The 25438-nt window shown below is 39.5% G+C and overlaps 1 protein-coding gene across 6 annotated transcripts in view; it reads left to right on the forward strand.

Annotated features, from left to right (window-relative positions):
- Positions 1-25438, forward strand: part of DENND6A (DENN domain containing 6A) — an 80287-nt gene that overhangs the window by 29583 nt on the left and 25266 nt on the right. For 4 of the 6 annotated variants that reach the window (XM_023200957.3, XM_023200941.3, XM_023200963.2 and 1 more), the window contains 6 exons: positions 5372-5484; positions 14085-14165; positions 16177-16282; positions 16890-16969; positions 18546-18608; positions 20000-20055. In XM_023200957.3, the coding sequence (XP_023056725.1) occupies positions 5372-5484; positions 14085-14165; positions 16177-16282; positions 16890-16969; positions 18546-18608; positions 20000-20055 (499 nt within the window). The remainder of the gene's footprint in view (positions 1-5371; positions 5485-14084; positions 14166-16176; positions 16283-16889; positions 16970-18545; positions 18609-19999; positions 20056-25438) is intronic. The other 2 variants (XM_023200946.3, XM_023200953.3) reach the window with 2 other exon arrangements.

The raw sequence follows: 25438 nt of genomic DNA on the forward strand, positions 1-25438 counted from the left end.
TCTGTACATACACTTCCTGTATATTGTGATGGGTTAGATTTCCAGGACTCACAGTAAGCTGAGTTGTATGGATTGCGGGATGAACTGACTTTCTGCATGGAATCCCAGTGAATTACACTGGATGCTCTTCTCTTTCAGATCATAGCTGGTTGTCATGGCTCCCCTCTGTTTTTCACTTCTCTACATGAGCATGAAGGGGATCAGAATATACCACCCCGAACTATACCACTTTGGCTTAAGAATTGTTTTGAGTTGAAGGCAACTGGGAAACAGCAGATGCAAAAAGAGCCCTTTACCCTCCCCCATATGCCTAAAAGCAGTACATACATTTCCCTTTGTGAAGGTGTCACCCCTCCCCTTTCCCATACCAGGAAGAGGAGAAAGATTCTGAATCACCAGAGAAAACTCTCATCACTGGAGATGGTACCAGCTTGGTTCTGCATAAATAAGCCTTGCTAAAATAACCGTTATCTTTCATTAGTTTCACCCATATGTTTACCTTCCCACAATTTACCACCCCTAGAAGTCCAAATCCTTTTTCCTTTGTCTAGTCGCTGTGTGCATTTTATTTTATTTTGTTAAAATGGTATCTAAGCTCCCAAGTTTAACCACCTCCTTTGGGTTTTACTTTTTTTTCTCTGAAGCCTTTGTGTGCATTCGAACTAAATCTTTTCTCATTAATCTGTTGTTCGTTTATTTCACAGCCCAGTTAGTGAACCTAAGATGGTAGAGGAAAAGTCCCCCACACTCATACATCAAGGCTAAGAAGTTAATTCTGTGGTGTTTGGGTAGCCTATATCTAGTTTTATAGCCTCTGCATGTGTCATTACCAAAAAAATTTTTAAGTACTTTTGGCTTATGAATGACCTATAGATTTTTTTTTTCTTTTTTCTTTGTTTTTTTTTTTGTTTTTGTTTTTGTTTTTGTTTTGAGATGGAGTCTTGCTCTGTCACCCAGGCTGGAGTGCAGTGGCACAATCGCAGCTCCCTGCAACCTCAGCCTCCCAGTTCAAGTGATTCTCCTGCCTCAGCCTCCCAAGTAGCTGGGACTACACTTGCCCGCCACCATGTCCGGCTAATTTTTGTATGTTTAGTAGAGACGGGGTTTCACCATGTTGGCCAGGCTGGTCATGAACTCCCAACTTCAAGTGATCTGCCTGCCTCAGGCTCCCAAAGTGCTGGGGTTACAGGCATGAACCACTACACCTGGCTGATTGTTTTTCTTTTCTTTTTTTTTTTTTTTTTGAGATGGAGTCTCACTCTGTCACCCAGGCTGGAGTGCAGTGGCGCGATCTCCACTCACAGCAAGCTCCACCTCCCGGGTTCACACCATTCTCTTGCCTCAGCCTTCTGAGTAGCTGGGACTACAGGTGTCCACCACCACGCCCGGCTAATTTTTTGTGTTTTTAGTAGAGATGGAGTTTCACCGTGTTAGCCAGGATGGTCTTGATCTCCTGACCTCATGATCTGCCCACCTCGGCCTCCCAAAGTGCTGGGATTACAAGTGTGAGCTACCACGCCCAACCGATTTTTTTCCTCATAGATATTATTTAACGCTTTTTTTTTTTTTTTTGAACGGAGTCTCGCTCTATCGCCCAGGCTGGAGTGCAGTGGCGGGATCTCAGCTCACTACAAGCTCCGCCTCCCGGGTTTACGCCATTCTCCTGCCTCAGCCTCCCGAGTAGCTGGGACTACAGGCACCCGCCACCTTGCCTGGCTAGTTTTTTGTATTTTTTAGTAGAGACGGGGTTTCACGGTGTTAGCCAGGATGGTCTCGATCTCCTGACCTCGTGATCCACCCGTCTCGGCCTCCCAAAGTGCTGGGATTACAGGCTTGAGCCACCGTGCCCGGCCTATTTAATGCTTTTTTTATGTGCTGCACATCAAATGAAGTGTGGTTCCTGTGACTTGAAGTATGGTTGGTACAAGGAAAATCTACAAAAGACCTGAAAGCAGGCACTTTGCTGTCTTAACAGATCATCATTATTCTAGGTAGCAAGAAGACCGTATGTTTTGTAAATATTTGAAATTGCTATTTTCAGTTGTAGTTATCCAAAGAGTTTGGTTTTTTAAATGTGTTTATTAAGTGAAAGTTGGAGGCTGGGTGCAGTGGCTCACACTTGTAATCTCAGCACTTTGGGAGACTGAGGCGGACAGATAACTTGAGGTCAGGAGTTCGAGACCAGCCTGGCCAACATGGTGAAACCCCGTCTCTACTGAAGAATATACAAAATTAGTTGGGCATGTTGGTGTGTGCCTGTAGTCCCAGCTACTCAGGAGGCTGAGGTAGGAGAATCTCATGAATCAGGGATGCCAAGGTTGCAGTGAACCTAGATTGTGCCACTGCACTCCAGCCTGGGCAACAGAGCGAGACTCCATCTCAAGAAAAAAAAGAAAGTTGGGATTACTGTACCAACTTTGAAATAAATTTATTATTTCCCAGGACAGCTTTTAGTTTCTGTAGAAGGAAATCCAGACACAGTAGTCTTTAGGAAAGAGACATAAATCAAGCCTGTATTTCCATTGTATACACTTAAAGTAAAACAGCTTGTTAGACTGGATGAAAAAATGACACAGATAAAAATCATTTTGAGATTGGAATGGTTTGCCCTTCCCAGCCCCTCTGCCACTTTAGATTCTCCTGACTTTAAAAAAAAGCTTTGTGGCCGGGCACGGTGGCTCACGCCTGTAATCCCAGCACTTTGGGAGGCCGAGGCAGGCGGATCACAAGGTCAGGAGATCGAGACCACAGTGAAATCTGTCTCTACTAAAAATACAAAAAAAAAAAAAAATTAGCCGGGCGCAGTGGCGGGTGCCTGTAGTCCCAGCTACTCAGGAGGCTGAGGTAGGAGAATGGCGTGAACCCGGGAGGCAGAGCTTGCAGTGAGCCGAGATCGCGCCACTGCACTCCAGCCTGGGCGACAGAGCGAGACTCCGTCTCAAAAAAAAAAAAAAAACAAAACAAAAACAAAAAAGCTTTGTTTGGTTGGTTTTTTGGGTTTTGGTTTTTTGTTCTATTTGAATGGCTTTTATCTTTAGGAGCCTAAGTTTAAAGTGGGTCTTCCCTCTGATAAATATTTGTCCAGTGTTTTTTTCCTTATCATTTACCGTTAACATCATCTGGATGTAGGTGTTCCTGAGGCTTAAGCTGTGATGAGTGCCCAAGGACAGTAGTCACTGTATTTTAAACATGTCCAGGGAACAAACTCAGCATTAGTAGAGAGAGTTTGAAGCAATGATGAATCTGAGGGAATTGTTAATCCTCCTTGTTCTGGATGAACTTAACATGCAGACAATATTCGTCTCAACACATTTCTTCTCTGTAGACAGCAGTGACATCATGATGTGCTTTACACTTCCCAGTAGCTAAAGCAGCACTTCTCAGACTGTGTTGAAGGGCCAGTTAGGGTTTTTAATATTTCCAGTCTGTTGTGGACCAATATTTTTATACAACAATTTACTTGAATTAGAAAAATAAAATGAAACGAGGAAAAAAAGAAATGTAAAATAAAAGTCTAATTTTTTTTTTTTTTTTTTTAAGACAGGGTCTTGCTCTGTTGCCCAGGCTGGAGTGTAGTGGTGTGATCTTGGCTCACTGCAACCTCTGCTTACTAGATTCAAGCAATTCTTCTGCCTCAGTCTCCTGAGTAGCTGGGATTACAGGTGCCTGCCACTGCATCTGGCTAATTTTTGTATTTTTAGTAGAGATGGGGTTTCATCATGTTGGCCAGGCTGGTCTCAAACTCCTGGCCTCAGGTGATCCGCCCGCCGTGGCCTCCTGAAGTGCTGAGATTACAGGCGTGAGCCACTGTGCCTGGCCTAAATGTCCAAATTTATTACAGTAATATCAAGTTGCTATGAAAGTTTCTAAATGTATATTCTCAACTTGCATATTTATTTGGTTATGAAACAGTAACGAGTTTATGGACTGGCATCAGTCTATGGAATAAACTGTGAGAAGCTCTGGTCTAAAGTACTGTTTCTCAGCAATCCAGCTTAACCACCTTAATCAGAGAGAGTGACTATATAAGCTGAGGGTCAAGGGAGGGAGCTGGCTCTTGAAGTTTCATGTTTTGTCTTAGTCTTAGACATTTTGATCCACTCTGTAGCTGTGTTTGTACAAATGTAGAAATAACATTTTAAAGCCGTGTGTGGTGGCTCTCCGCTGTAATCCCAGCACTTTGGGAGGCTGGGGTGGGAGGATCACTTGAGCCCAGGAGTTCAAGACCAGCCTGGGCAACATAGCAAGATCCCATCTCTAATGAAAACTTTTTTAAAAAAGGCCAGATGCAGTGGCTCACGCCTGTAATCCCAGCACTTTGGGAGGCTGAGGTGGGCAGATCACCTGAGATCAGGAGTTCAAGACCAACCTGGCCCACATGGTGAAACCCCATCTCTACTAAAAATACAAAAAATTGACCAGGCATGGTGGCACGCACCTGTAATCCCAGCTACTCGGGAGAGGCTGAGGCAGGAGAATCTCTTGAACCCAGGTGGTGAAGGTTGCAGTGAGCCTAGATCCCGCCACTGCACTCCAGCCTGGGCAACAGAGTGAGACTCTGTTTAAAAAAAATAAAATTATGTAAGTTCATTCTTATAACTCTGTTTATAAAAGAAAAAGTCAGTTTCCATTAAAATTTTTTCTGTTTTTGAGTGAATCATCAGAAAGCTATGGTGCTCACAGCATAACTGTTATATCTTTTTGGATCTTGTAGATCTTTAGTTTTCTTAGTTAGCATATTGGGTAAGATGCTTGGAATTCAGTACAGTCATAGGTCAAGTTGGGGAATTTTATTTTAGTATCTTTGAATGTTACTACTGGAAGGGACTTTAGAGATTATCTAATAGTACTCCTTGATTTTGTTGACAAGGAAATTGAGGTGAATCTTTCCTCCAAATGTAACCACTATCCTTTCTTATAACAATTCTTTTCTTTATACTTTTATTGTCCAGCATGCATCTCTAAGCACTACAGTTTAGTTTTGCCTGCTTTCAAAACATTTTATAAAAGTGGATTTGAACAATATGTGTTCTTTTGTGTTTGGCATCTTTTGCTCATTATTATGTTTGTGAGTCAATGTTATATGCAGATATATTCCAAAAATTTTTAATTACATGAGGTATATGGAATAGGAAAAAATAGTAAAGAGACTTAGGAGTTAAGATGCATGTTTTACTCTGGCTTTGCCTCTGACCAGCAAGGATGGCTTTGAGCAAGTCACTTGAACTCTTAGGATTTCCTTTTTTTCCTCCAAAACGTGACAGAATGGGTTAAAATGATTGAGAGGATTTTTTTCAGCTCTAAAATTGATGAAACTGGATAAATGTTATACCAAGCTCTCCTTAATTTATTTCATTTTTATTTTCATTAGGTTGTCTTGGAGATACCCAGTTTTGTTTCAGATTTCGACAGTCTTCTGGGAGGAGGGTGTCGCTGCATTGTCTCCTGGATCAATTTGACAAAGATTTACCAGTTTACTTAAAGGTTGGAAAAGTAGTCATAGAAAAATGTCCATTTGAGAGGAAACTTTAGAACTCATTTATTCAGTTACCTCTGACACCATTCAGAAATATTTTGCTTTTGTTTTGCTACTATATTATATAGCTGAATTTCCTAAGTGAGTCTTATTCATAAGGATTCAGCATCTGAATGAAAGAGACTTTATACAGTTGCTGTGCTTGAAACATAATGTCATTGTGAATTATAAAAATGGATTAGAATGTTGAGTCATTTTCTTTCATTTGTTAATAAACTCTTGAATTAGATTTGGGAGTGGAGTTGTACTGTACAGTAAATATCTAGAGTTGAGGTAGCCATACTTGATGATAACATAGTTGTCTCTTTTTGATTTTTGAATGAGCCTTGTTTTAGTTATTATTTATTTAAAACATTTCAATAATTCAGATGATCTCAGAGCCTAGATTTTTTTTAACTACATGAGGAACGTTTTCATCTGGATGCCCTATCAGCACATCCAGTGTGACTTGGACATAATTTGCCTGATACCAGTTTTTACAGTTTACCTCCCTGGTTCCACTAAGGGCAGAGATACTACCTGTGAAATGTCTCTTAGAGCCATCTCCTTCTTGCTGTCACTACTAATATATTCTTCCAACCAATGATAATAATAGCTGTTATTTGTTAGGGCTTTTTTTTTTTTTTTTTTCTTTTTTTATTATACTTTAAGTTCTAGGGTACATGTGCATAACGTGCAGGTTACATATGTATACATGTGCCATGTTGGTGTGCTGCACCCATCAACTCGTCAGCACCCATCAATTCATCATTTATATCAGGTATAACTCCCCAATGCAATCCCTCCCCCCTCCCCCCTCCCCATGATAGGCCCCAGTGTGTGATGTTCCCCTTCCCGAGTCCAAGTGAGCTCATTGTTCAGTTCCCACCTATGAGTGAGAACATGCGGTGTTTGGTTTTCTCTTCTTGTGAGAGTTTGCTAAGAATGATGGTTTCCAGCTGCATCCATGTCCCTACAAAGGACGCAAACTCATCCTTTTTTATGGCTGCATAGTATTCCATGGTGTATATGTGCCACATTTTCTTAATCCAGTCTGTCACTGATGGACATTTGGGTTGATTCCAAGTCTTTGCTATTGTGAATAGTGCCGCAATAAACATACGTGTGCATGTGTCTTTGTAGTAGCATAATTTATAATCCTTTGGGTATATACCCAGTAGTGGGATGGCTGGGTCATATGGTACATCTAGTTCTAGATCCTTGAGGAATCGCCATACTGTTTTCCATAATGGTTGAACTAGTTTACAATCCCACCAACAGTGTAAAAGTGTTCCTATTTCTCCACATCCTCTCCAACACCTATTGTTTCCTGATTTTTTAATGATTGCTATTCTAACTGGTGTGAGATGGTATCTCATTGTGGTTTTGATTTGCATTTCTCTGATGGCCAGTGATGATGAGCATTTTTTCATGTGTCTGTTGGCTGTATGAATGTCTTCTTTTGAGAAATGTCTGTTCATATCCTTTCCCCACTTTTGGATGGGGTTGTTTGTTTTTTTCTTGTATATTTGTTTGAGTTCTTTGTAGATTCTGGAAATGAGCCCTTTGTCAGATGAGTAGATTGCAAAAATTTTCTCCCATTCTGTAGGTTGCCTGTTCACTCTGATGGTAGTTTCTTTTGCTGTGCAGAAGCTCTTTAGTTTAATTAGATCCCATTTGTCAATTTTGGCTTTTGCTGCCGTTGCTTTTGGTGTTTTAGACATGAAGTCCTTGCCCATGCCTATGTCCTGAATGGTACTACCCAGATTTTCTTCTAGGGTTTTTATGGTATTAGGTCTGACATTTAAGTCTCTAATCCATCTTGAATTAATCTTCGTATAAGGAGTAAGGAAAGGATCCAGTTTCAGCTTTCTACTTATGGCTAGCCAATTTTCCCAGCACCATTTATTAAATAGGGAATCCTTTCCCCATTTCTTGTTTTTGTCAGGTTTGTCAAAGATCAGATGGTTGTAGATGTGTGGCATTATTTCTGAAGGCTCCGTTCTGTTCCATTGGTCTATATCTCTGTTTTGGTACCAGTACCATGCTGTTTTGGTTACTGTAGCCTTGTATAGTTTGAAGTCAGGTAGCGTGACGCCTCCGGCTTTGTCCTTTTGACTTAGGATTGTCTTGGCAATACGGGCTCTTTTTTGGTTCCATATGAACTTTAAAGCAGTTTTTTCCAATTCGGTGAAGAAACTCATTGGTAGCTTGATGGGGATGGCATTGAATCTATAAATAACCTTGGGCAGTATAGCCATTTTCACAATATTGATTCTGCCTATCCATGAGCATGGTATGTTCTTCCATTTGTTTGTGTCCTCTTTGATTTCACTGAGCAGTGGTTTGTAGTTCTCCTTGAAGAGGTCCTTTACATCCCTTGTAAGTTGGATTCCTAGGTATTTTATTCTCTTTGAAGCAATTGTGAATGGAAGTTCATTCCTGATTTGGCTCTCTGCTTGTCTGTTACTGGTGTATAAGAATGCTTGTGATTTTTGCACATTAATTTTGTATCCTGAGACTTTGCTGAAGTTGCTTATCAGCTTAAGAAGATTTTGGGCTGAGACGATGGGGTTTTCTAAATACACAATCATGTCATCTGCAAACAGGGACAATTTGACTTCCTCTTTTCCTAACTGAATACCCTTGATTTCTTTCTCTTGCCTGATTGCCCTAGCCAGAACTTCCAACACTATGTTGAATAGGAGTGGTGAGAGAGGGCATCCCTGTCTTGTGCCAGTTTTCAAAGGGAACTTTTCCAGTTTTTGCCCATTCAGTATGATATTAGCTGTGGGTTTGTCATAAATAGCTCTTATTATTTTGAGGTACGTTCCATCAATACCGAATTTGTTGAGCGTTTTTAGCATGAAGGGCTGTTGAATTTTGTCAAAAGCCTTTTCTGCATCTATTGAGATAATCATGTGGTTCTTGTCTTTGGCTCTGTTTATATGCTGGATTACGTTGATTGATTTGCGAATGTTGAACCAGCCTTGCATCCCAGGGATGAAGCCCACTTGATCATGGTGGATAAGCTTTTTGATGTGCTGCTGAATCCGGTTTGCCAGTATTTTATTGAGGATTTTTGCATCGATGTTCATCAGGGAGATTGGTCTAAAATTCTCTTTTTTTGTTGTGTCTCTGCCAGGCTTTGGTATCAGGATGATGTTGGCCTCATAAAATGAGTTAGGGAGGATTCCCTCTTTTTCTATTGATTGGAATAGTTTCAGAAGGAATGGTACCAGCTCCTCCTTGTACCTCTGGTAGAATTCAGCTGTGAATCCATCTGGTCCTGGGCTTTTTTTGGTGGGTAGGCTATTAATTGTTGCCTCAATTTCAGAGGCTGCTATTGGTCTATTCAGGGATTCGACTTCTTCCTGGTTTAGTCTTGGAAGAGTGTACGTGTCCAGGAAATTATCCATTTCTTCTAGATTTTCTAGTTGATTTGCGTAGAGATGTTTATAGCATTCTCTGATGGTAGTTTGTATTTCTGTGGGGTCGGTGGTGATATCCCCTTTATCATTTTTTATTGCGTCTATTTGATTCCTCTCTCTTTTCTTCTTTATTAGCCTTGCTAGCGGTCTGTCAATTTTGTTGATCTTTTCAAAAAACCAACTCCTGGATTCATTGATTTTTTGGAGGGTTTTTTGTGTCTCTATCTCCTTCAGTTCTGCTCTGATCTTAGTTATTTCTTGCCTTCTGCTAGCTTTTGAATGTGTTTGCTCTTGCCTCTCTAGTTCTTTTAATTGTGATGTTAGAGTGTCAATTTTAGATCTTTCCTGCTTTCTCTTGTGGGCACTTAGTGCTATAAATTTCCCTCTACACACTGCTTTAAATGTGTCCCAGAGATTCTGGTATGTTGTATCTTTGTTCTCATTGGATTCAAAGAACATCTTTATTTCTGCTTTCATTTCGTTATGTACCCAGTAGTCATTCAGGAGCAGGTTGTTCAGTTTCCATGTAGTTGAGCGGTTTTGATTGAGTTTCTTAGTCCTGAGTTCTAGTTTGATTGCACTGTGGTCAGAGAGACAGTTTGTTATAATTTCTGTTCTTTTACATTTGCTGAGGAGTGCTTTACTTCCAATTATGTGGTCAATTTTGGAATAAGTGTGATGTGGTGCTGAGAAGAGTGTATATTCTGTTGACTTGGGGTGGAGAGTTCTATAGATGTCTATTAGGTCCGCTTGGTGCAGAGATGAGTTCAATTCCTGGATATCCTTGTTAACTTTCTGTCTCGTTGATCTGTCTAATGTTGACAGTGGAGTGTTGAAGTCCCCCATTATTATTGTATGGGAGTCTAAGTCTCTTTGTAAGTCTCTAAGGACTTGCTTTATGAATCTGGGTGCTCCTGTATTAGGTGCATATATATTTAGGATAGTTAGCTCTTCCTGTTGGATTGATCCCTTTACCATTATGTAATGGCCTTCTTTGTCTCTTTTGATCTTTGATGGTTTAAAGTCTGTTTTATCAGAGACTAGGATTGCAACCCCTGCTTTTTTTTGTTCTCCATTTGCTTGGTAGATCTTCCTCCATCCTTTTATTTTGAGCCTATGTATGTCTCTGCATGTGAGATGGGTCTCCTGAAGACAGCAGACTGATGGGTCTTGACTCTTTATCCAGTTTGCCAGTCTGTGTCTTTTAATTGGAGCATTTAGTCCATTTACATTTAAGGTTAATATTGTTATGTGTGATCTTGATCCTGCCATTATGATATTAACTGGTTATTTTGCTCATTAGTTGATGCAGTTTCTTCCTAGGCTCGATGGTCTTTACATTTTGGCATGTTTTTGCAGTGGCTGGTACCGGTTGTTCCTTTCCATGTTTAGGGCTTCCTTCAGGGTCTCTTGTAAGGCAGGCCTGGTGGTGACAAAATCTCTAAGCATTTGCTTATCTGTAAAGAATTTTATTTCTCCTTCACTTATGAAACTTAGTTTGGCTGGATATGAAATTCTGGGTTTAAAATTCTTTTCTTTAAGAACGTTGAATATTGGCCCCCACTCTTTTCTGGCTTGTAGAGTTTCTGCCGAGAGATCTGCTGTCAGTCTGATGGGCTTCCCTTTGTGGGTAACCCGACCTTTCTCTCTGGCTGCCCTTAAGATTTTTTCCTTCATTTCAACTTTGGTGAATCTGGCAATTATGTGTCTTGGAGTTGCTCTTCTGGAGGAGTATCTTTGTGGCGTTCTCTGTATTTCCTGAATTTGAATGTTGGCCTGCCCTGCTAGGTTGGGGAAGTTCTCCTGGATGATATCCTGTAGAGTGTTTTCCAATTTGGTTCCATTTTCCCCCTCACTTTCAGGCACCCCAATCAGACGTAGATTTGGTCTTTTGACATAATCCCATACTTCTTGCAGGCTTTGTTCATTTCTTTTTCTTCTTTTTTCTTTTGGTTTCTCTTCTCACTTCATTTCATTCATTTGATCCTCCATCGCTGATACTCTTTCTTCCAGTTGATCGAGTCGGTTACTGAAGCTTGTGCATTTGTCACGTATTTCTCGTGTCATGGTTTTCATCTCTGTCATTTCGTTTATGACCTTCTCTGCATTAATTAGTCTAGCTGTCAATTCTTCCACTCTTTTTTCAAGATTTTTAGTTTCTTTGCGCTGGGTACGTAATTCCTCCTTTAGCTCTGAGAGGTTTGATGGACTGAAGCCTTCTTCTCTCATCTCATCAAAATCATTCTCTGACCAGCTTTGATCCGTTGCTGGCGATGGGCTGTGCTCCTTTGCAGGAGGAGATGCGCTCTTATTTTTTGAATTTCCAGCTTTTCTGCCCTGCTTTTTCCCCATCTTTGTGGTTTTATCTGTCACTGGTCTTTGATGATGGTGACGTACTGATGGGGTTTTGATATAGGTGTCCTTCCTGTTTGATAGTTTTCCTTCTGACTGTCAGGACCCTCAGCTATAGGTCTGTTGGAGATTGCTTGAGGTCCACTCCAGACCCTGTTTGCCTGGGTATCAGCAGCAGAGGTTGCAGAAGATAGAATATTGCTGAACAGCGAGTGCACCTGTCTGATTCTTGCTTTGGAAGCTTCCTCTCAGGGGTGTACTCCACCCTGTGAGGTGTGGGGTGTCAGACTGCCGCTAGTGGGGGATGTCTCCCAGTTAGGCTACTCAGGGGTCAGTGACCCACTTGAGCAGGCAGACTGCCCCTTCTCAGATCTCAACCTCCGTGTTGGGAGATCCACTGCTCTCTTCAAAGCTGTCAGACAGAGTCGTTCGCGTTTCACAGGCTTCTGCTCCTTTAGTTGAGCCCTGTCCCCAGAGGCGCAGTCTACAGAGACAGGCAGGTTTCCTTGAGCTGCTGTGAGCTCCACCCAGTTCGAGCTTCCCAGCGGCTTTATTTACCTACTTAAGCCTCAGCGATGGCGGGCGCCCCTCCCCCAGCCTCGCTGCTGCCTTGCGGTTAGATTGCCGCAGACTGCTGTGTTAGCAAGGAGAGAGGCTCCATGGGCGTGGGACCCTCCCGGCCAGGTGTGGGATATAATCTCCGGTGTGCCGGTGTTACAGCGCAGTATTGGGGTGGGAGTTACCCGATTTTCCAGGTGTTGTGTGTCTCAGTTCCCCTGGCTAGGAAAAGGGACTCCCTTCCCCCTCGCGCTTCCCAGGTGAGGCGATGCCTCGCCCTGCTTCAGCTCTCGCTGGTCGGGCTGCAGCAGCTGACCAGCACCGATTGTCCGGCACTCCTGAGTGAGATGACCCCAGTACCTCAGTTGAAAATGCAGAAATCGCCGGTCTTCTGTGTCGCTCGCGCTGGGAGATGGAGACTGAAGCTGTTCCTATTCGGCCATCTTGCTCCGCCCCCCAGAATGTTAGGGCTTTTTATGTTCTAGATACTGTATTAATAAGCATATATCATCTAATTAATCCTCCTTACAGTGTTCCAAGAGAGATCCTTTTGTAGATAAGGGAATTGAGGGCTATTGAGGATAAGAAATTTACCCAAGGACGTCCCACCTCTTGTTTTATTCCAGCACAATATATCTTATACAGTGTTACCAGCTAAAGTGTACATATATATTATATAAAGAAAAATCTAAAATGACTGCAAATTGTTTAATGAGTAAAGAGGTTACTACTTCCTTGTCTTCACTTTTTGGACCTTCCAAAATAAGACCTTTATCCTATCAAAATTTCACCTTCATCTGCTTTCTATGTGTGCCGTATGTATGCCATATTTTAGTCAAACTGAACTATGTGCTTTTTCCTGAGATAGCATGTAGTTTTTTTGTCATTTGTGTTTTTACCAAAACTCCTAGCCCTTTCAACCTGGAATGCCTTTGTCTTTGTTTAAGTCATATCCATCCTTCAATTCCCAATTCAAAAACAGCTGCCTCCATGAAATCTTTACTCTTTGCCCTTGGCTTTCCTGTAACACTTTGTGCTTTTTCATGGTACCCACCCTCTTATTACAATAATAGTCATTTTTCTACTTTTTTTTTTTTTAAATGGAGTCTCACTGTGTCACCAGGCTGGAGTGTAGTGGTGCGATCTCGTCTCACTGCAACCTCTGCCTCCTGGGTTCAGGCGATTCTCCTGCCTCAGCCTCCTGAGTAGCTGGGATTACAGGCACATGCCACCACACTCAGCTAATTTTTGTATTTTGTATCATGTATCAAACCAACATTTTTCATCATGTTGGTTAGGATGCTCTTGATCTCTTGACTTCATGATCCGTCCACCTCGGCCTCCCAAAGTGTTGGGATTACAGGCATGAGCCACTGCACCTGGCCTCATTTTTCTACTTATCCCTCCTAAATCATGATATCCTTGAGGAAGAACTGTGTCTTATGCATCTTTTTATCTTCTCTAACACATTACCCTGTTCAAAGTAGATAGTCAATATATATTTGTTTAAGGAATAATAATCAAATAAGGAACTGAGCCAAAGTTTACTCCATTAAGATGTAAATGCTTCTTAAATTTTTTTGAAATGCAATTACCTTTCAGATTGTATGTTGATAAACATTGTTATGCTTCATTATTATTGGGTTAACGTATAACTGACTATGTAAGATTCAGATTGTCATTTAACTCCTTTTATTTTCTCTCTTGAAATTGTATGTTAGGATACCTCATTTTGTTTTAAGATTGATCCCTTAATATGACAATCTCAAAATTGTAGGTAGAATTTTTTAGAAACTAAATACAACATTGGGGAAAACAGAATTTGACTGTTTTTTAACTTCAATCACCTGGTATAGAGACGAATAAAGAATATAAGCTGAGTAAGTTATAGGGGGAAAATCTGACTTTAGTACTTAGATTATGATTAGTACTTTGCCATCTTTGGGCAAGTTAGGAGGGTTTTTTTTTTTGTTTTAATTTTAAGTTTTTACACACATCATATGGACCATGTCAAGAGTTAGAAGGTTCTGATCTGACTGTTGCTATCATGATTATTATTTGTTGGTGGAAAAGCATAACTAGCTCTTTGTGTATATCTCATGTCTTGATTTGGGTTTATAAAGGAACCTGATGTTAATAGTAAAAGATATAGATATGAATATAGGTATAGATACATATATATGTACCCCCCCACACACACACACACTTACTTGTCACTTTCTTCATAGAAGGATCCTGCTTATTTTTATGGATATGTGTATTTCCGGCAAGTTCGAGATAAAACTCTAAAAAGAGGCTACTTTCAGAAGGTAATTGTCGTATACACTATTAAAGAAAAGTATTTTTTAATTTTGTGATTAGAAAAATAGAAACTGTTAGTTTTAAGAGTCTTTAAAGTCTTTGGTATTTTATTTATATATATATATATAAATTTTTTTTTTTTTTTTGAGACAGAGTCTCGCGCTGTCGCCCAGGCTGAAGTGCAGTGGCGTGATCTCAGCTCACTGCAACCTCTGCCTCCCAGGTTCAAGCAATTCTGTGCCTCAGCCTCCCGAGTAGCTGGTATTATAGGTGCCCACCCCATGCCTGCCCAATTTTTTGTAGTTTTAGTAGAGACAGGGTTTCACCATCTTGGCCAGGCTGGTCTTGAACTCTTGACCTCATGATCCACCTGCCTCAGCCTCCCAAAGTTCTGGGATTACAGGTGTGAGCCACTGCACCCGGCCTATATATACATATATATTTTTTGAGTTAGAGTTTTGCTCTTATCACCCAGGCTGGAGTTCAGTGGTGTGATTTCAGCTCACTGCAACCTCCGCCTCCCAGGTTCAAGTAGCTGGGAGTACAGGTACTGTATTCCCGAGTACCTGGGATTACAGGCACCTCCCAAGTAGCTGGGATTACAGGTGTGCGCCACCATGCCCAGCTAAGTTTTGTATTTTTAGTAGAGATGGGGTTTCACCATGTTGGCCAGGCTGGTCTTGAACTCCTGACTTCAGGTGATCCACCCACGTCGGCTTCCCAAAGTGCTGGGATTACAGGTGTGAGCCACTGTGCTTAGCCTTGGGTTTATATTTTATCTAGTTTTTGTGTGTGTGTGTTTTTTTTAATATCATGGACACCTGTCTCTATATGTTTAACTGCTATTGAATTTTTGCTCTCTGTGCTAGATTCCTGACAGTAAGTTACAATTATTGCACAGGATTCTGTCAAAAGCCAGAGGAGTCCACTTAATTTTTACATTTTAGAATAAGGGAAGGAATAAGCAAATTGTAATATTGTTATAACTAATAAAAGCCTGAACTATTATATCTTTTTTTAAAGAGCTAGTAAATAAACTTTAGCAACTTCTTAGCCATTATTGTTTCTATTCCAAATATACAATTCCTTTTGTTTCTTAAAAAGAATCAGGTAGGTCACAGTAGCTTACACTTGTAATCCCAGCACTTTGGGAGGACAAGGTAGGCAGATTGCTTGAGTCTGGGAGTTTGAGACCAGCCTGGGCAATATGGCAAAACCCTATCTCTACCAAAAATCCACCAAAAAGTAGCCAGACTTGATGGCATATACCTGTAGTCCCAGCTACTCCGGAGGCTGAGGTGAGAGGATCACCTGAAACCAAGAAGTTGAGGCAGCAGTGAGCCATGATCACACCATTACATTGTAGCCTGGGTGACAGAGTGAGACCTTATCTCAAAAAAAAAAAAGAGAAACAAAAATAAAAGAATCTTTCCTATTTAATCCCAGCTAGCAAGACATACCTTTCCCTTTTGTACTCAGAATTTCCCCTGACCACTGATTGGTGTTAGAAAGATAGAGTGGTTTTTAAGAAAAAAAAAAGTTTAAGAATTGGCCTAATTTGTATCTGAAATGATCAAACCATAACGTTACAATTTCCAACTCTGTGGCTATGGCAGTTGAACTATAAAATATAACTCGTAAGTCTTTTGCAAAAGTATCAAAATTTGCTCTTTCTTTAATAGGAAAAGTTCATATGGCTAATTCCTGATATTGCTATTTTAAGGATAACAGGAGCTAGGCTTTCGAAGTTACTCATGACATTAGTTTGTTGATAGGAAATTCTTTTTTTGAAGAGCAGGAAAATCTGTTACATGCTTTTATGTTGTTAAAGTGTAACAATAAGGTTAAGCTTTTTGTATTCTGTAGCTATGGTTTTGTTTCCTTTTAACTATCCACTGTAAAAGCCTTTTTATTTTAAAATCCACACTTTTTGCTCAGTTTAGCTTGTTAGTTATTGCTTATGCAAGAAATGAATGGCAAAGCAATTTTTAAAACATTGTTGTTTTTTTTTTTTCTCAGTCCTTGGTTTTGATCAGCAAACTACCTTATATTCATTTTTTTCACACTGTGCTCAAACAGATAGCACCAGAGTATTTTGAAAAGAGTGAACCTTATTTGGAAGCAGGTAAGTTTAACATTGTATGAGTTGAGTACCTTTATGAAAGAGTTTTAAAATTTTTACTGGAAATGAATGATTAAAATGAAGTTGATTTATAACAATTTATAAAAATTCAGGCAAGAATTTAAGGAATATATGATAGGAGAAAGGTATAAGACTATTTGTCTGGCATCTGTACCTACAGATATCCAAAACTGTCTGTTGTTATTTCCTCTAACTACTTTGATGATGCTTATTATTATTAGGATAATAATAAATGAATATTGAGTCGATAGTTCTAATACTCAAGAGTACTGTTGAAAAATCCTTTTGTCACTTGCTACAGATGGAAGGCCTTTGCCAGTTGATGTGCTTTTGTAGCTAATTAGTAGTAATAAATGAATATGAAAACTCCCTTTAATACTTAGGATATAAATTAACCAACATATGTGTATTTCTGAGTGAAATATAAAATGTTTTCATCACTTTTACTTTTCTTTTGCCTTTTATCTTTCATTCTTCCCAGTATATTTTTTCTGCTATATGGAAAGTAGTTTTCTTATTTCTAATGCCTCATTTTTAATACTTTGATATTTTCACTTATTCTAAGAAAATATTTTGTTATATTTTTCAGCTTGTAATGATGTTGATCGATGGCCTGCCCCAGTGCCAGGGAAAACATTACACCTGCCAATCATGGGGGTGGTAATGAAGGTAGTGTCTTATATCTCAGTTGTCTCATTTTTATTTTTATTTTTATTTTTTTGAGACAGGGTCTTGTGCTGTCACCCAGGCTGGAGTACAGTGGCACAATCACAGCTTACTGCAGCCTCAACTTTCCAGGCTCAAGCAACCCTCCCACTTCAGCCCCCCAGGTAGCCAGGACCACAGGCATGTACCACCACACCTGGCAAATTTTTAAACTTTTTGTAGACAGAATCTTGCTATGTTTCCCAGGCTAATTGTGATCTTTTTAAAGAACTTTTGAACAGGCATGGTGGCTCACACTTGTGATCCCAGAACTTTGGGAGGCCGAGGCGGGTGGATCCCTTGAGCCCAAGAGTTCAAGACCACCCTAGGCAACATGGCGAAACCTTGTCTCTACAAAAAATACAAAAATTAGTGGGGTGTGGTGGTGCACACCTGTAGTCCTAGGTACTCGGGATATTGCTTGATCCTGGGAAGTCGAGGCTGCAGTGAGGCATGTTTGCATCACTGCACTCTAGCCTGCATGACAAAAGAAGACCCTGTCTCAAAAAACAAAAACAAATAAACAAAAGAACTTTGTAGGAAGCTCACAGATGGGCTTTGCTTTTTAACCTAATATTAATATTAGTCATGTTATTGCTTTCCCTTGTTTGTCATTGATGTGAGGCATTATAGAGATATTGCAATTCATTTTGCTTCCTAGAACCATCAGTCACACAACTTCAGGCGCCTCTGATCTCATGGCATCCTCTAGAGTTTGCAGAACAGTGTCATTTATATGTTATATATGTACACGTACATCCTACCTCCTAGAATTCTGCAACTCCATGGCCCTGCCAGTGCCTCCAGAGATGAGTGATATGCAGAAACAGATTACTTGGTAGAATTGAGTATGAATTAATAAAAATTAAGATAAATTGGGAAAGCCATTCGTTCTTAGTCCTAAATGATGTTCTTAACACGTGATGTCAGACCACACATGTTCATCCCAGGGTATTGTTCTCGGTTAGATTTTTCTTTTAAATGAATTAGCATTTTCCTCTTAGACTTTGTATGAGTTGTACTCTAAGTGCTTTGCAATTCACTATGGAGCAGGACTTATTTTTGACAATGTTCTCTCTCTACATTTGCCCATTTTTGTAGGATCTGTATTGTGTTTTTCCTTGGGAAATCATCAAAAGTAATACTGATAGCTCTGGATGGAGTGTTCTCATTGTTTCCTGTGAGATTTATCCAAAAATTTGGCAAGCTTGAGAGGGTGTGTTTGGGTGTGTGTATATTAATGAAGCAAAGATTGGAACAATAAACAGGAAGCATTATGAAGCTGATGTCCATTTTGTTTTTCAACATACTTGCTTCTCAGGGAGTTAGTGATTACTGTGTGTATGTGGGTATGGAGACCTTGATTTACTTTCTGCTGTGACTGAAAATAAATATGACCTTAGTTTTTAACTGTGATATAGATAATTTTATTTTTGTAGCTTTTTTGGCATTAATGACCATACCTTTTTAGTAGCAGGATATAGCACTTCTCATCCCCCATTCTTTTATAGCCAAAAATAATTTCCTGTCTTTCTTTTAGGTACGGATTCCCACATGTCATGACAAGCCTGGGACAACTCAAATAGTGCAGTTAACTCAGCAGGTATTGTGTGGTACTATGGTAGAATGATCCAGCAAATATAGTCTCTTTAACAGAATTTTTAAACTAGCAAATGCAGAGTTTCTTGAGTTTATTACATATTTCTGAATATTACTGAAATGTCCCATTAAATAGTATTTAATGAATTGGTAATATATTCTCTAATGTTTCTTAGGGTGTTTTTTCTTGTTATTTCTCCAGTAGAGACTGGAGAACTCAAAATTTATATTTTAATTGTGAGGAAAAGGGAAAAGTGAATTTTTTTCAATAAGCTTTGATTCTGGCAAAACCTCTTAGGAGAGTGACCAGCAGACTTCCGATTTTAGGAAACTCAGTTAAAAGGATTCTGTAGTTACAATTGCCCTTTATTTTTCCAAAAGCACCATCTGTTCATGGGTGGGGTTGAAGTTTTCATTTGAAATGTTTTAACTGGTGTAAATTTTTTTGTTGTACTTTGTTCTTTGAATTGAATGAAAAGCAAATAGCAGCAGGAAAATAAGTATTCCTGTTACATATCAACCAGTATAATGGGAGTATTTCATACAGTTGCAAACTAATCTAATTTTGACTATTGGATTAATTTTTTTTTAAACAAGGACAGGGTCTCCCTCTGTCACCCAGGCTGGAGTACGGTGGCACGATCGTAGCTCGCTGCAGCCTCCAATTCCTGGGCCGAAGTGATTCTCTGACCTCAGCCTCCTAAGTAGCTAGGACTATAGGTGCATGCCACCACACCTGACTAGTTTTTAATATTTTTTGTAAAGATGAGATTTCGCTCTGTTGCCCAGGCTGGTCTCGAATTCCTGGCATCAAGCTATTCTTCCTCCTGGATTCCCAACGTGCTAGGATTACAGGCATGAACTTGGGATTAATTCCTTTTTTTTTTTTTTTGAGATGGAGTCTCGCTTTGTTGCCCGGGCTGGAGGGCAGTGGTGTGATCTTGGTTCACTGCAAGCTCCGCCTCCCGGGTTCACGCCATTCTCCTGCCTCAGCCTCCCAAGTAGCTGGGACTACAGGCACCTGCCACCATGCCCAGCTAATTTTTTGTGTTTTTAGTAGAGACAGGATTTCACTGTGTTAGCCAGGATGGTCTCGATCTCCTGACCTCATGATCCACCTGCCTTGGCCTACCAAAGTGCTGGGATTACAGGCGTGAGCCACCGCGCCCGGCCAGGATTAATTCTTTATCCATGATATCTGCATTATTTTTGACCTTCTGCTATATTAGGGAAGATTGGTAAGACCCATTCCTTCTCTGGCTGCTCCTAAAGGAAGAGAATCTTAAAAGTTAGATGGGGCAGCATGGCTTATTGATCACAAGATAGATATATTTTAAAATTTTCTGTAAATTTTGGTGATATCTTCTCTTATTATTATTTTTTTCTGTCTCTCAGGCAGACACAAATATATCTGTTATTTTACCTACTGTTCATGAGGTGGATATTTTCAGGTAAAGAATAAAAAATTTTGTTAACTGACTTTTCTTTTGCTTTGTGGTGGTGGTGTTAATTTATTTAAAAAATGAATGTTCTTATATAGGATGTGGAAAAAATTGGAAGAAAATAGTTATGTTTTACATGTTATAAATCAATGGTTCATCCCTGGCTACATGTTATAAGCTTTGACAATTAGGGAAATTTAGATATAGAATACGTATTATATGTAAAAATATTTTTGTTTGGTTTAGTGTGAGAATCATACTCTAACGATGTTAGAAAATGTGCTTTTAAAAAAAGATGCATTTTATTTGGGAGTGAAATGTCATGAGGTTTGTGTTTTATTTTAAAATACTTCAGTAAGAAAAAAATAGATTATGTGAAAAATGGCAAATATTAATCATTAAATCTAAGTGATATGTACATGACGTTTCTTATACTGTTGTCTTTATTTTTCTGTATATTTGAAAAATGTCAACATGGAAAATGAAAAAACAAAAAGAGATACTGTTAGCACTTAGAAAAGAAATAGAGGAAAAAGAAAAAGTAATGTTTGTGCCTTTACCCAGAGCAGCTAAATCTTTGGATTGGTACCCAAGTTCTAGTTCCCCAGGTAGTTCTGATGTGTAGGCCAGCTTGAAAAACAACTGCTATCAATGAGCAGTTACCAAATGCTCAAAAAGTCGTGAAAGACTTGAAATGGATTTTTTTGGTGGGATCTTTTTTCTTTCTTTTTTTGAGACAGAGTCTCACTCTGTTGCCTAGGCTGGAGTGCAATGCTGCAGTCTTGGCTCACTGCAGCCTCCGCCTCCCAGGTTCAAGCAATTCTCCTGCCTCAGCCACCCAAGTAGCTGGGACGACAGGTGCACACCACCATGTCTGGCTACATTTTTGTATTTTTAGTAGACATGGGGTTTTACCATGTTGGCCAGGCTGATCTAGAACTCCTTACCTCAAGTGATCCACCTGCCTTGCCCTCCCAGAGTGCTGGGATTACAGGTGTGAGCCACTACGCCTGGCCAACCTTTTTGTTTGTTCGTTTGCTTGTTTGCTTTTTATGACTTGTAAACTACATGGAATACTGCTTCAAAAGATTGATTAGTTTAAAAAAAAAAAGAGTGGTTAGTTTTATATGTTGCTCTAGCACAGTACATTCATCCTATTTCTAGGTATTTATTCAATAAAAATGAAAATTTGTCCACATGAAGACCTGTATGCAAATGTCTATATAGTAGCTTTATTCATAACAGTATAAAACGATATACAACCGAAGTATCCATCAATGGTAAATGGACAAACAAAATGTAATACATTAATGCACATAGAATACTATTCAGCGTTAAAAAAAAAGAAGCAACAGTTGATATATGCAATAATATGAAAGACTTCCAAAAGCATTATGCTAAGTGAAAGTTTCCAGATATTTAAAGATACTTACTGAATGATTCCATTTATATGATGTTCTGGAAAAGACAAAAATATAGGGACAGAAATCAGATCAGTGGTTACCTGGTGCTGGGGGAGGAAATCTACATAAGGGCTGCAGGGATTTTGTGAGGTGATGGAACTATTCTAGATCTTTGGTAAGGGTAAATTTTACTGCATATAAATTATAAATGTGACTTTTAAAACAAATTAATTTTCTTAAAAATTAGATGTTATAGCATTGTTAGGATGAAAAGAGGGAGTGTGCCCCAAATAAATGAATAAATATTACAGGAAAAATATACAAAGAAGAATGTGTACTGTTTCTCGTTTTGATACTTGACTCATGAGGGAATAATTTGTTTGCAGAATTGGCATAAATTAATATGGAGTTCAATTATCAGACAATTTTTCTTTTGAACTTTTCGGTATGAGTCTTAGGCTTTATTGTTTGTTACTGATTATCTTAGCTTTTGTGGTACATCTTGCATATCCTATATCTGAAATGCTCAGAATCAGAAGTGTTTTGGATTTTGGACTTTTTTGCATTTGGGGATTTTTTCATATACATAATGAGATATCTTGGGGATGGGCCCCAGTCTAAACACAAGGGTCACTTGTGCTTCATATACACCTTATACACATAGCCTGAACGTAATTTTAAAAAATATTTTTAATGATTTTGTGCACGAAACTAAATTTTGATTGCATTTTGACTTTGACTCATCTCGAGGTCATGTGTGGAATTTTCCACTTGTGGCATCATGTCAATGCTCAAAACCTTTTGGATTTGGGAACATTTTGGAATGTAGATTTTCACATTAGGGATGCTCAACCCTTAGTTAATTACCTCCATCACTAACACCTTTGATTAGCACGTGTCTCGTCTCCTGGATGTGAATTACATAATATTGGTTTAAGAGTGGGGCAAGTTAGTTTGTTGTTTTTAAGTTCTTGTTTCCTGCCAGATGTGGTGGCTTAAGCCTGTAATCCCAGCACTTTGGGAGGCCGAGATGGGTGGATCATGAGGTCAGGATTTTGAGACCAGCCTGACCAACATGGTGAAACCCCGTCTCTACTAAAAATACAAAAACTGGCTGGGCGTGGTGGTGGGCACCTGTAATCTCAGCTACTCAGGAGGCTGAGGCAGGAGAATCGCTTGAACCCGGGAGGCGGAGGTTGCAGTGAGCTGAGATCGTGCCACTGCACTCCAGCCTGGGCGACACAGTGAGACTCCGTCTCTAAAAAACAGAAGTGAATTTCTAATTATTTTCCCAAGGCATGGTTGTTTTGGTGGTGGGAGCTTAGCATAAAGGCATGGTACTCCAGAACGGGAATATAAATGTGGTACTAAAAAAAAAAAAGCAGTGATTTCCTTACAGACCTTCATTTCAGTAGTCCTATACTGCAGTTAATTTGCTGCACACTACTGTTTTTTTTTTTTTTTTTTTTTTTTTGAGACAGTCTCGCACTCTGTCACCCAGGCTGGAGTGCAGTGGTGCGATCTCGGCTCATTGCAACCTCCGCCTCCTGGGTTCAAGCGATTCTCCTGCCTCAGCCTCCCAAGTAGCTGGGACTACAGGCTTGTGCCACCACATCCGGCTAATTTTTTGTGTTTTTAGTAGAGACGGGGTTTCACCATTGTTAGCCAGGATGGTCTCGATCTCCTGACCTCGTGATCTGCCCGCCTCAGCCTCCCGAAGTGCTGGGATTACAGGTGTGAGCCACTGTGCCTGGCCTACTACTAATATTTTTTTAGTTAGAGACAAGTTGCCTTTCCTGAATATGAAAAACTTAACCTCTCACCCAAAAAAATGACTTTGATAACATTTTATCAGTATAATGCAAAGCTTTCAAAGAGTGATTTCTCTTGTAACTATACTTCCTATCTTCTATTTGTGCCCTTTGCTAATAATATATTAATATACTTGAAAGACAATAATTTGCAACTTGGTGCCTTAAAGGAATCCCATTATTAAAGTTGGTCAGATGTTTTCATGTAGGACTGTTTCATTTTTCCTTTGCTTATTTTTACAAACCAACAGAAAAGTGGCAAGTACAATACAGAAGACTTTTTTCCTGAACCATTTGGTAGTAAGCTGGAGACTTGGTGCCCTGTCATCCCTTAATACTTTAGATTCTGTTTCCTATAAACAAGTATACAATGCAACCATCAAAATTGGTAAAATCAACATTGATAAGTTAATATCATCTAATACTAAGACCAGTTCAAATGTTACCAGTTATTACGATAATGTCTAGTTAAACTGAGAATAATCTGTTGCATGTAACTGTCACATCTCATTAGTCATCTTCAGTCTAGAATAGTTCTTTCATTTCTGACTTTCATGATCCGGATATTCTTACAGATTACAGGACAGTTATTTTGCAGAAACTCCTCAATTTAGGATTGTCTGGTATTTACTCATGATTAGATTGAGGCTCTGCATCTGTCAGGAGGTGGCATGTAAGTTGAGCTTGTGTTGTTTTTGATGATGTTCAGTTTGATCACTTGATTAATGTGGTATCCTCCAAGCTTCTCCACTGATAAGTTAATTGTTTTTCCTTTTGTAACTGGGTATTTTTGGGGAAGATATTTGAAATTATGTATGTTACTTATTGATATGTAACAAATTATCCCAATACTTAGGCTTAAAAGAGCAAACATTATTTCACACAGTTTCTGAGGGTTGGAAATCTGGGAGCTGCTTAGGTGGGTCGTTCTGGCTCAGAGTTTTTTATGTGGTTGCAGTCAAGATGTTATCTGTGGTTTCAGTCAGCCGGACATGGGAGTCTGGAGAGTCTGCTTCCCTACAGGGCTTACTTACACAGCTGTTGACTGGAGATTGCAGTTCTCTGTGGCTGTTGTTAGGAGGTCTCAGCCCTAGCCTTATGGACTTCTCCATAGGGCTGCCTAATGTTCTCACAACATGGCAGCTAACTTTTCCCAGAGCAAGCACTGAGAGAAGGCTGAAGCCACAGTGTCCTATATGACTTAGCCTTCAAAGTTGTACATTGTCATTTCTACCATATTCTGTTCATTACAATCAAACCACTAATCTGGTCCACACTCAAAACAGGAGAATTAGGCTCCATGTTTTGAAAGGAGTGTCAAAGAATTTGTGGACAGATGTTATTTATTTTATTTTATTTTTTATTATTATTTTTGTAGAGCAGTATCTTCCTATGTTACCCAGGCTGGCCTTGCACTCCTGCCTCAAGTGATCCTCCCACCTAGGTGTTGGGGTTACAGGAGTGAACCACCATGCACAGCCTGGACATATTTTAAATCACCACACTATTTTTATATGTCTGTTTGGACTCTGATTTCTTGTTTTATTCAATGGATTCTAATCCATTATTACCTATTTTGATATTCAAATTGTCCCTGTTTAGCCAGTGAGAACTTACTACAGGCTGGCTTCTATGTTCTTTTGCCATATCTCTGTCATTCTTTGAACACTTCTTGCTTTCTGGTGTAAGATACTCCAGGTTTATCTTTTTTTTTTTTTTTTGGCAATTAAATAAATTGGGTTGTAATTATCATACCATACAATATTCAACCTTTTAAAGTACAATTCACTAGTGTTTTAATATATTCACAAAGTTGTGCAACCATCAATGCTAATTCCAGAACATTTTCATCACTTCAAAATCTAACACTGTACCTGCTAGCAGTTCCCATTCCCTCTTCTTCCCAACCTCTTGCCGTTACTAACTTACTTTCTGTCTCTATGCACTTGCCTATTTTGGACATTACATTTAACTAGAATCATACAAAATGTGACCTTTTGTGTCTGTCTTCCTTCACCCAGAATAATGTTTATAAGGTTCATCTGTGCAGTATCATGAGTCAGTACAGATACTCCTAGACTTACAAGGGGGTTATGTCTTGTTAAACCCATTGTAAGTTTGAAAATTATAAGTTCAAAGTGTGTTTTTGGTATTTTCAGTTTACAATGGGCTTATCCA

The sequence above is a fragment of the Piliocolobus tephrosceles genome, chromosome 2, assembly GCF_002776525.5.
Source record: "Piliocolobus tephrosceles isolate RC106 chromosome 2, ASM277652v3, whole genome shotgun sequence".
NCBI lineage: Eukaryota > Metazoa > Chordata > Mammalia > Primates > Cercopithecidae > Piliocolobus > Piliocolobus tephrosceles.